We start from the raw sequence: 12526 nt of genomic DNA on the forward strand, positions 1-12526 counted from the left end.
GCAGGCATTTTTTCATGTGCTTATTTACCATCTATCTATATATCTTCCTTGTTGAAATCTATTAGAAACCTTTTGCCCCCCTTTTTTTAATAGGGTCGCCTAATAGTTATTGTGTTGTAATAGTTCTTTATATATTTAGGATGCAAGTCCTTTATTATAAATGTGTTTTTGCAATTATTTTCTCCCAATACACAGGCACAGAAGTTTTACATTTTTATAAAGTCCAATTTATTGAAGTTTTTAAACTATAAAATCAGTTTCTTTAATAGATACAGAGCTGTCGAGGTTTTCTATTTATTCTTGAGTCAGTTTTGCTCATTTGTTTTTCCTAAGGAATTTGTCTGTTTCACCAAAGTCACCAAATTTATTAGCATAAAGTTCTTTATAACATTTCTATATTCTTTTATTTATTTATTCATTCATTCACTCATTTTTGACCGCGTTGGGTCTTCGTTGCTGCATGCGGGCTTTCTCTAGTTGGTGGCGAGCAGGGGCTACTCTTCGTTGTGGTGCGCGGGCTTCTCATTTTGGTGGCTTCTCTTATTGCGGAGCCACGGGTTCTAGGCGCACGGGCTTCAGTAGTTGTTGCACACGGACTTAGTTGCTTCGTGGCATGTGGGACCTTCCTGGACCAGGGGTCGAACCCGTGTCCGCTGCATTAGCAGGCAGATTCTAACCACTGAGCCACCAGGGAAGTCCCTCCTTATTCATTTTTTTAAATTATTTATTTATTCATTTTTGGCTGCATTGGGTCTTTGTTGCTGCATGCGGGCTTTCTCTAGTTGCAGCGAGCGGGGGCTACTCTTCATTGCGGTGCACGGGCTTCTCATTGCGGTGGCCTCTCTCGTTGCAGAGCACGGGCTCTAGGCGCACAGGCTTCAGTAGTTGCAGCACGTGGGCTCAGTAGTTGTGGCTCGCGGGCGCCAGAGCGCAGGCTCAGTAGTCGTGGCACACGGGCTTAGCTGCTCCGCGGCATGTGGGATCCTCCCGAACCAGGGCTCAAACCCATGTCCCCTGCATTAGCAGGCGAACTCTTAACCACTGCGCCACCAGGGAAGCCCCCTTATTCTTTTTTAATGTCTGTAGGATGTGTGGCTGTGTCTCTTTCTTCCATGATATTGGTATTTGTGTCTTCTCTCTTTTTCTCTTGATTAGTCTGTCTCCAGCTTTTGGTTTCATTGGTTATCTCAATTAGTCAACTAGCTCAAAATGAATCATAAACCTAAATGTCAAACTTAAAACAATAACCTCTTAGAAGAAAATCTTTGCAACTGTGGGTTAGGCAAAGATTTCTTAGATACCAAACACATCCATAAAAGAAAAAATTGATAAATTGGACTTTAACAAAATTAAAAACTACTACTCATTAGACAGACTGTTAAGAGAATGAAAAGATGAGCCACAAATTGGGAGAAGATACTTGCAATTCATATATCTGATAAAGGACTTTTATCCAGAGCATGTAAAGAACTCTCTGAACTCAATAATAAGAAAACAATCCAATTTAAAAATTGGGAAAAATATTTAAAGGGATGCTTCCCCAAAGAGGACGTACATATAAAGCCCATGAAAAGTTTTTATCAGTAGACATCAGGGACATGCAAATTAAAGCCGTCATGGGATGCCACTACCCATCTATTAGAATGGCTAAAAATTAAGACACCTGCACCAAATGTCATCATGGAAGCGGAACATTTGGAATTCTCAACCCTGCTGGGGGAAAATGTAAAATAATACTGGCACTTGGAAAAACAGTTTGGCGGCTTAAAAAGTTAAACATACGGCTACATACATATGATCCAGCCATTCCACTCGTAGGTATTTACCCAAGAGGAATGAAAACATATGTCTATTTATATGTTGATAGCAGCTTTATTTGTAAAGGTCCAAAACGGGAAACAACCCAAATTTCCATCAACAGGTGATTAGATAAGCAAATTGTGGTACATCTATACAATGGAATACTATCTCAGCAGTAAGAAAGAATGAACTGTTGATAAAATGCAACAGCATGGTGAATCACAAAATACTTTTACTTATTTTTGAAGCGGTGAGAAAAAAAAAATACCCCCAAAAATGTACCTACTGCTTGATTCTAATTTATGTAAAACTCTGGAAAATGCAAACTAATCTATAATGATAGAAAGATCAGTGGTTGCCTGGGAAGGGTAGGTGTAGGGAGGGGCAGGAGAGAGGGATCACAGAGGGACTTAAGGAAACTTTTGGAGGTGATGGGTATGCTTGTTATCTTGACCTTGGTGGTAGTTTCACAGGTGTATATATATGTTTAAACTTATGAAAATTGTACATTCTAAATATGTACAGTTTATTGTATGTCAATTTTTCTTATTTATTTATTTATTTTTGCGGTACGAGGGCCTCTCACCGCCGCGGCCCCTCCCGTTGCGGAGCACAGGCCCCGAACGCACAGGCCCAGTGGCCATGGCTCACGGGCCCAGCCGCTCCGTGGCATGTGGGATCCTCCCGGACCGGGGCACGAACCCGTGTCCCCCGCATCGGCAGGCGGACACTGCGCCACCAGGGGAAGCCCTGTATGTCAATTTTTTTAATGTCAAAAAAAAAGAAAAAAGGAAGAGGAAGAAAAGTATATATCTCAAAGTGTCAGAAATAGAGAAACCAAAGCCTGAATGAGATAATAAAGTGTTCTTCTCATGTAAGGTAGAATTGCTATGACTAAAACCCTTACATAAACTGTAAGGAACTGCACTGTATAATGGCCGCTATTCTCATAATACTACTTTAAATTAGTTTTTAAATATAATTACTTATTCACACTAGCCATATTTCAAGTGTTTAATGTGGCTAGTGCCTATCTTATTGGTCAAGGCAGATTATAGAACATTTCCATCATCACACAGAGTTCAGTTTGACAGCACCGGTCAAGAAAAACTACTCATTACTTGGGGAGGTGTTAGGAACTTGTAAAATGTCTGGGATCTTAGGTGAAAGGGAAAAGTTTTGGTTGGTAATCAAGGCCCAGATCTTTAAAACTTTTAGGTGTGGGATCTTAGTTCTTACTCTTCTTATGGTCTGGGACTTGGAAGCTAAGAACATAACACATAAACTGGTCCAGAGTCTTTGAAGTCCCTGGGCGCTCAGCAGAAAAAAAAGTGAAAGTCTGTAGGGAGACTTTCAAACCTGGATTTCTATATAAAGAATAATACATACTGTAGACAAAATCAAAAGTAAGATTTATAAGCCATAGAAGGAAATAACCATCAAGACTGGTTAGCTATTGGGACTTCCCTAATGGTACAGTGGTTAAGACTCCACACTCCCGACGCAGGGGGCCCAGGTTCAGTCCCTGGTCAGAGAACTAAGATCCCACCTGCCACTGGGCACCTAAGCCCGTGTGCCACAACTAGAGAAGCCCATGCATTGTAGCAAAGATCCAGGGCAGCCAAAATAAATGAATAAATAAATCTGAATTTAAAAAAATAAAACAACAACAAAAAAGACTAGTTAGCTGGTCAAACAAACAGGTGAAGTAGCATTCCAGCAACTTCAGATAGTAAAACAACCTGAAAGATACTAAATAACTTATATATATATTTTTTGATAGATCTTTATTGGAGTCTAATGGCTTCACAATACTGTGTTAATTTCTGTTATACAACAAAGTGAATCAGCCGTATGCATACATATGTCCCCATATCCCCTCCCTCTTGCGTCTCCCTCCCTCCCATCCTCCCTATCCCACACCTCTAGGTCATTGCAGGGCACCGAGCTGATCTCCCTGTGCTACGCGACTGCTTCCCACTAGCTAACTATTTTACATTCAGTAGTATATATATATCGATGCTACTCTCACTTTGCCCCAGCTTCCCCTTCCCACCCCATGTCCTCAAGTCCATTCTCTATGTCTGCATCTTTATTCTTGCCCTGCAACTAGGTTCATCAGTACCTTTTTTTTTTTTTTAGATTCTGTATATATGTGTTAGCATATGGTATTTGTTTTTCTCTTTCTGACTTACTTCACTCTGTATGACAGACTCTAGGTCCATCCACCTCACTACAAATAACTCAGTTTCGTTTCTTTTTATGGCTGAGTAATATTCCATTGTATATATGTGCCACATCTTTATCCATTCATCTGTTGATGGACATTCCATGTCCTGGCAATTGTAAATAGTGCTGCAGTGAACATTGTGGTACATGTCTCTTTTTAAATTAACGTGTATTTTTTAAATCGTTAAGAAAAGTAATTGATACTACAGTGAAAGAATGGAAGGGAGAGAGTTGTGAAGACTCCCTGTACCAGGATGGTAAAAATAGACCAAACAACTACCAGCAAACCTGGTAGAAGAGCCACCGAAGACGAAGTGCCTTGGTTTTTGGTAGATCGGTAATGTGACTGAACCTAGAGGAGGAAGACTATAAGGCTTATGATGCTTCTGCTCCTGGCTGCCTGCCTTTATTGTTTTGTAAGCTGTAGCTGAGACAGTTGACTCGTCCAGTACAGGTGGTCTGCTAGCTGGGTTTGGTAACTCTCAGCACATTCTCCTTTGCAGACATTATGATCTCAACCAGCTGCTGGAGCCTCGAAGCATAACAGCAGATCCTTTGGACTACCGTCTAAGCTGGCACTTGTGGGAGGTGCTACGGGCTCTTAACTACACCCATCTCTCAGAGCAGTGTGAGGGTGTGCTGCAGGCCAGTTATGCTGGCCAGCTGGAAAGTGAGGGGCTCTGGGAGTGGGCCATCTTTGTCCTCCTGCACATTGACAACTCAAGGTGAGTGAGAAGCCATCAAACACACTGGTTGCATCCAGCGCTACAGGGCAATGCCAAAGGAATCAGTCTCTTAGGGTTCAGTTCAGCAAGTAAGTGTTTAGAATGTATTTCTGGGTCCAGCCTTGTGATAAACCTTAAGACAGTTCAACCTGCAGCCCAGACTGTCTCTGTATTCATGTGAACACGTTAGAAAGATTGCCCTTGATTAAGTGCCAAATCGTGCTATTTATCATAAGGCCTCCCAATAGTCCGAGAAGGGAGAAGAGATCTCTGTGAACTGCAGAATCTCTGAGTCTCTCTAGAGATAAGATTCAAAGTACGTGTAAAATTGGTATAGGAAATAATTAAGTGGGAAGGAAAGATATGCCCGGGTGGAGAAACCCCATTAACTAGGCACAGATTCCTTGAATGTGGCATGTTTAGAATTATGCAGAAATAGTGCTGTCCGAGTTGGATCTGTGGAGTAATGGTTGGCAGGGAGGGCCCCTGCTTTTTCTTTACTGGCCCTTCCCTTTCCATCCACCCACCCCTATCCCTCAAGTTTGATAGTGTTGTATTTACCTATTTACCAATACAATCTTGCTTAGATGTGTAATGTTTTGGTTCTTTGTGCTGAACAAAAACCAGAGAAACATCTCTGTTCCATGCTTTGAATGAGATGAAGTTGGAGGTTTTTTGTTAATGGTAGCAGCATGGCATAACACTAAGAACAAAAACATTTATATAATACTTTGTTATATAATGCTTTTATATATCTTTATACACTGTTGCAAGTACTTTAAATATATTAACTCATTGAATGCTCATAATGAACCTATGAGACACTCTTACTATCTATTTTATAGATGAGCAACCCAAGGGATAGAGAGATTAGGTAACTTTTGTTCAAGGTCACATAGGTACTAAATGGCAGAGTGAGCCTTTCAACTCAAGACACCCAGAGTCTGTGCTCTTGATCATTGTACTGTACTATCTGTCATGTCTTAGGGTGTGGAAAGAAGTTGTTTTGTAGTCAGAGCTTTCTAAATTCTGGCTCCACCATGTACTCACTTTGACCTAAGGTAGAGCTTACTTCACTTTTGACTTTGAGTAAAGACACTCTCTAGACCTCAGTTTTTTTAAATATTAATCTCTATTCAAAGGTGACTGTGGAATTAAAAGTGTAAAGCATCCAGCACAACCTTACTTTTAAGGAATTTCTCTTTCCTCTTGCTCCTTACCAGGAAACAAAATGATCCCAGAATTTTCCTCTGAGTTTATTTAAACACACTCATGGAGAATTTCACGTGGTAAAAGGCTGGCTGATGGGATGATTGATGATTGGCTGTGGGAAAGCAGATCCTGTTTCCTAAAGGGGAGGAAAAAAGGAGGCAGTTGTCATGAGATTGGGAGTCCTTTGAAAAAGCTAGGAGTTGAGAAAAGAATCTAAGATGAGGAGAATAGCTTTGATCTGAAATTAAAATGACTGATCCTTTGGCCCAGACATAGAAGGACTCTATTTAAGTGGCCTTGAGAGCAGAAAGATTGAGTTTAGCCTAAGTCTAGCAGTAAAGAGAAAATGAATTAGGAAGGCCGATGACTTTTAAGGGAAAAAACGACCTGGAAGAGACCTTATGTTTAAAAACTACTTTGTTTTCTTGCATTGACCACGTGAGACAGAGGGCAGGGAGGAGGTTAGAAATAAACTGCAGAGTGCTCGGTGGATCTAGAATTCCCCTATCCCAGTCCTTCATCTCCTGTTAGAGAAAGGAAACAAAGAAATGAGCCTACTGGGATGAACACACACACACTACTATATATAAGATCGATAAACAACAAGGACCTACTGTAGAGCACAGGGAACTCTACTCAATATTCTGTGATAACCTGTATGAGAAAAAAAATCTAAAAAAGAATGAATATATGTACATGTATAACTGAATCACTTTGCTGTACACCTGAAACTAACACAACATTGTAAATCAGCTGTACTCCAATAAAATTTTTAAAAAGGAAAGAAATGAGCCGAGTCAGGAGAAAACCTTTTCAGGGTAGTGGGCAACCTTCCCAAGAGTATTCGTTTTCAGACTTTTTTGACCATGAAAATATAATGTTTTTACAGAATGCTTCTATTCTGTTTCATTTTAAAAATTAATGCTGGTGTGATAGCTTTTTAAGTGAAGTTTGAGGTGATCCGCTAAGGGTCAGGACCTGCAGTTTAAGAGACTGCCTCACGGGCCACTGTGAGCTGTCTGAGGCAGCCTTCTCCATCAGTGAGAATGAGATTTATCCCAGCTGACCTTTCCTCCTATAGCATGCGTGAGAAGGCTGTTCGAGAGCTGCTTACGCGGCACTGCCAACTGTTGGAGACCCCTGAATCGTGGGCTAAGGAGATTTTCCTGACGGAGAAGCTCTGTGTGCCTGCTGAGTGGATTCATGAGGCCAAAGCAGTGCGAGCACACATGGAATCCGACAGGCACTTGGAGGCCCTCTATTTATTTAAAGCGGGGCACTGGAACCGCTGCCACAAACTCGTCATCCAGCACTTAGCTTCTGGTGAGTGCTTCAGACTAGGGCCTGTGTCTCCTGGAATTACCCCCAATTCTTCCAGTCTCTGAGCCCATGATGAGTCAGGCCAGAAATGATGATCAGAACAGGGTATGGCAGACTTGAATCAGATCACACTTTGTAAAAGCTCTCTGTGCAGAAGATGCTTGGTAAGGGTGAGGGGCGGGGTCAACAGCAATATTGTTACATTCCCATTTGCCAGGAATATTCTTGATATTCATTAATTATGTTAAACTCTTTGTTTATTTAGGGAGTTTTATTCAGCAACACCAGAAATATCTGTTTGGGAAACTGAAGCCAGAAATTCTTCACAGTTTTCTTAAGAGAATTTCAAAATATTCTACTGTAATTCTCAAGTCTGACCCAACATAATTTTCCCTTTCTTCCTGTCTTAGATCTTTCTGCCATGTCCTTCCTTTGTGCACTTTTGGTCAATATTTTGTTTCTTCAGATGCCATTATTAACGAGAACTATGACTACCTGAAGGGGTTCTTGGAAGACCTGGCACCCCCGGAGCGCAGCAGCCTAATCCAGGACTGGGAGACATCTGGGCTTGTTTACCTGGACTACATTCGGGTCATCGAAATGCTCCATCATATACAGCAGGTGCCTGAGTTCCTTAAACCACGGCCTAGTTTCCCCTTTCCCTGGCCCACAGAGCCATAGCGACCTCCAAAGGCTTGAGCAACGACTTGAAAAACTCATTGGCAGAGATAGCACTGTCAGTGTAGGAGGGATTTTTTTTTTTTTTTTTTTTTTTGCGGTACGTGGGCCTCTCGCTGTTGTGGCCGCTCCCGTTGCGGAGCACAGGCTCCGGACGTGCAGGCTCAGCGGCCATGGCTCACGGGCCCAGCCGCTCCGCGGCATGTGGGATCCTCCCGGACCGGGGCACGAACCCGTGTCCCCTGCATCGGCAGGCGGACTCTCAACCACTGCGCCACCAGGGAAGCCCAGGAGGGATATTTTGATGAAGCTAATTTGATGTAGTTACTATGACAGCTCTATCAAAACTTTAAAACGTTTTTTGGTGCTTATTGCCAAGTAGTGTGTACAATGGACATTCCTAAGCCTTGTCCATAGTCAGTCTCCTCCCCTTGTTCTCATCTTTTCCCCTAGTTTTAAATGAGAAGCTTAGGGTTGAGAGATAGAGTAAGGTCAGAGATTTGGTGAGGATGTTTCACATAACATTTGGCATGAAAGTAATTGATTTCTGTTGTTAACAAAGCCACAATTCCTGTTAATATCTGCATAATTAAATGCTGATTCTTAGTTGGAGTCAGGAGACTTAAATTAAGTGCTGGCTTGGGCTCCACCTCTCACTGTGTGCTCTTAAGAAATCAATACCATGTTTGTGAACCCAGATTTATATAGATTTTTGGTGCAGTGTTAAAGCCTGATAGTTACATGGTTCACGAATGGTGATTTCAAGACTTGCCCAATCCTAGGCCCTGTACACTATATTGTTTTCCTGTTGTGTATAATTGCTAAGGTCTCGTCTTATCCTCAGTGACTAGGCTGGATGGTGGTGACATGGCACTGCCGGCCAGCTTCTTGGGTTTTCCCCTCCCTCACCTCACTCTTGTTTCAGAGTGTTGCATAGTCAGTCTGTGGGTAGGATTGGAGTGATGGGAGCTCCTCTTGGCCTAATTGGTTCCTCTGCTTCTTTGTAGGTGGATTGCTCAGGTTATGAGCTAGAGCAGTTACATACCAAAGTGACCTCACTGTGCAACCGGATAGAGCAGATCCAGTGTTACAATGCCAAGGATCGCCTGGCTCAGTCAGGTCAGCCTCTCGCCTCCTCCCCCTTCCTGCCTGCTCATTGCCTGTCTTTATGATTATTATAACCACACCTCACCCCCAGTCCTTTGGTGCTTACTCTGCTCTCTTTCTCCAGACATGGCCAAACGTGTAGCCAACCTGCTGCGGGTGGTACTGAGCCTTCAGCATGCCCCTGATGCAACCTCCGACTCAACGCCAGACCCTCAGCGAGTCCCTTTGCGCCTGTTGGCTCCCCACATTGGCCGGCTCCCCATGCCTGAGGACTATGCCTTGGAGGAACTGCGCAGTCTCACACAGTCCTACCTGCGGGAACTGACTGTGGGGAGCCAGTGAGCCCCAGGCTCCGCGCACCACACTCACATGCCGATTCACACTCACTACGCAGAGGTCCCCTACGTTGAGTTGATTGGCACCATTTGCCATTCTCTGGGTTGGCCATGGAATCCACCCTCCCTTCCTGCTGCCCAAGCAGCAACCTCCAGTTGTTCACGGCTTTCTTAATACTAAACACAGCATAAGGGCTTTTGGAACCCCCAAAAAAGGATCCAAGTCTCTTTTTTACCATCCTGAAGACTATTCTTTTTTTTTTTTCCCCCTTTCTTTTTGTAAATGGTCAGTAAAGCGTCGGTAAAGCACCTTTGGCAGAATTCCCACACCCCCTAAGAACCAGGGAATGCTTTTCCTCCGTCAGCCATTCTGGATCTTGTGACTCGATGCCAAACTGCTACCCTACTCCTACTCCTGCCCTTTTATACTAGGACTCTTTAGAAGGAGTGGAACAGGTGATGGGACAAATGTGTTGACCTAGGACTGTCCTCTCTTAACAAGTAAACTATCCACAGAAGGAAGGAGAATCTGTCTCTGAAGTAGGTTGTTGATTAACACTGACTTTTGGCGTCAGAAGAGAGTTGGACTGAATTAGGAGGCAGAACAGGGTCTTTCTGACCCATTTAGGGTAGAAGTGAGTGCCTGCCATCGAGGGGTGGGGCTTCAAGGCTTGATTGTTCTTCCTGCCTTGAATGTTCTGTGAACACCAAACCTTCCCCGTGCAGGAGCTCTTGGTACCAGATCACACATCTCTGGGAAACTCCCAGAATTCAGTTTGGTGCCTGGTTTTCAGTCATCTTGCTAGGCCTCCTGTCTGGATTTGCCTGAAGAGTTTGGATGAAACATGGCAGGTTGGGTAGCCCTCCCTGTCCCTCCCACTCTAGCCCAGAGCATTTCCCACCCTCCATTTACAGTCCCAGATGGTGAAACCATCACTGAGGCAGGCAAGGATCTGGGCTTCAGGGGGAGGCAGGGGGCTTTTGCTACACTGCTGCCCACAGCTGTGGGGAGCCCCAGGTAACGGTCTGAGACTGCGGTGTGAGGGCTGTCACAGACAACATGGCATGCCTCCCTGGGTCTTCATGCATGAAGATTACAGAAAGGATTTTATTAAAAAGTGTGTGTATATATATATATATATATATATATATATATATATATATATATATATATATGACCTAGATTATTTTCCTCTTTTTCTGAAGCTACTTTCTTAAAAAAAATAAATAAAATGAAATGTTTATAGCATTCCTGGTATTGGCTTTCCTTTTGTGGTTTTGAGCCTTGTCCCAAGGAGCTTTATGGTGGCCTTGTTTGATTTGCACTCTAAAGAGAGACTGGCCGTGGGTTAATGAGAGAATATTTGCAGACTAGATCAAGGCTAGGTTTATAAGGGTCAATTTTGGGGTGAGGGGGTTGAGATTATTGATGGATCCTGACTGCTATACATTTATTTTTATGCGCTTGGATTCCTAGTGGGGAATGGGGCAGGGTTTCAAATTGCCCAGTGGTATATACTTAGTATTCAAAGCCTCTCTGCTCTGGGGTTTTTGTTTTTAAACCTTGGCACTTCATCTTTCAGCTTCCATTGTGTAAAAGGGATAATGATCCCTGATGTTGCTGCTTCACAGAGCTGTGCTTGAGAGGGATCAAATGAGGCTGATGAGTAGGTTGGTTGGTTGGTTGTGTTAAATTGAAGATATGAGCAATTTCCAATGAGGATTAGGCCAAAGATTTCTGGGACATCGATGAGATGAGCAAGCAGTGGCTGGGGCTTCCCTTTAATTTGGGCCCCTGAGGATAAGGGTTACTCAGCTGGGAATCTCCCACCATTACTGACTGACTGTGAACCTGAGCGAGTCACGGAGCATTTGCTGGACTTAGAGCAAAGAATTTGTTCTGCGTTCCTCACCAGAGGTGTTTTGTGAAAAGTGAGTGCTTTAGAAGTGGTTTACCTTTAGAAATGTTAAGCACTGTGAATATGGGCAGTATTTCCTCTTAGGTATTTCCTTTAAAAAAAAAAAAAAAAAAACCTGTAAGTCAAATATTTATCACAGCAGCTATTTGCGTCACAGAGAATAGACTTACAGTTAAAGTGAACAATAAAGATGATAAGCGGTCTCTTCTATATTTCAAAATCCCATTGAAACATATTTTTAAAAATTTAAGTTTCTCAAAAATATAAAAATAAGAACCAGTTGTCTCAAAACTCAACAGATCTGTGGAATCCACAACCTCATACAATGTTCAAAGTATTTCCTCAGCAGAATGCTGGAATAATGCCAAAATCAAAGTTAATAGAGGTCTGGAGATTAAATGTTGGATTAGCAGAGCCAAGACCTGCAGGCTAGCTGGTCTTTTTTAGCTGTTTGACTTGTTTTGTTACTTTGTATTCCCAGGGAATTATTTCAGATTTTTTAAATTTGTTGTCTTTCAGAGAACCAGCTCTCAGACATAACAGTTTTATTGGAGTTCTGTATTGTAATATATTCATTTCTGCTTTAAACATTCATTTCTTATGCTTTCCTAAGGGTTTTTAAAAATCTTTTATTGTAGAAATTTTCACCCATGCAAAAATAAAATGATGTCTCAGTTTTTCAATCTTATTTAATATCTTTACCCCCATTCTTATTCCTACCCACGCACCCACCATGGTATTTCTTTCTTTTTTTTTTTTTTTTAATTTATTTTTGACTGCATTGGGTCTTCGTTGCTGTGCGTGGGCTTTCTCTAGTTGCAGAGAGCGGGGGCTACTCTTCATTGTGGTGTGTGGGCTTCTCATTGCAGTGGCTTTTCTTGCTGCAGAGCGCGGGCTCTAGGCACGTGGGCTTCAGTAGTTGTGGCTTGCGGGCTCTAGAGCGCAGGCTCAGTAGTTGTGGCGACCGGGCTTAGTTGCTCTGCAGCATGTGGGATCTTCCCGGACCAGGGCTTGAACCCGTGTCCCCTGCATTGGCAGGCGGATTCTTAACCACTGTGCCACCAGGGAAGTCCCTCACCATGGTATTTCTAAGGGAGATCATCATTTCATCAATACCTAAGCATTTCTAAGATAAATTTTTATAAATATAATCACAATACCATTGTCGTACCTAACAAAATTAACAATAATTCCAAAATAT

At 42.6% G+C, this 12526-nt stretch overlaps 1 protein-coding gene across 6 annotated transcripts in view; it reads left to right on the forward strand.

Annotated features, from left to right (window-relative positions):
- The window catches only part of NUP98 (nucleoporin 98 and 96 precursor), a 99251-nt gene extending 89580 nt beyond the window's left edge, over positions 1–9671 (forward strand). For all 6 annotated transcript variants that reach the window (XM_030831155.2, XM_060303607.1, XM_030831154.2 and 3 more), the window contains 5 exons: positions 4533–4754; positions 7048–7289; positions 7753–7907; positions 8972–9083; positions 9196–9671. In XM_030831155.2, coding sequence (XP_030687015.1) covers positions 4533–4754; positions 7048–7289; positions 7753–7907; positions 8972–9083; positions 9196–9413 — 949 coding nt within the window. In that variant the 3' untranslated portion in view covers positions 9414–9671. The remainder of the gene's footprint in view (positions 1–4532; positions 4755–7047; positions 7290–7752; positions 7908–8971; positions 9084–9195) is intronic.
- Positions 9672–12526: the final 2855 nt, after the last annotated feature.

This window comes from Globicephala melas, chromosome 8 (genome assembly GCF_963455315.2).
Source record: "Globicephala melas chromosome 8, mGloMel1.2, whole genome shotgun sequence".
NCBI lineage: Eukaryota > Metazoa > Chordata > Mammalia > Artiodactyla > Delphinidae > Globicephala > Globicephala melas.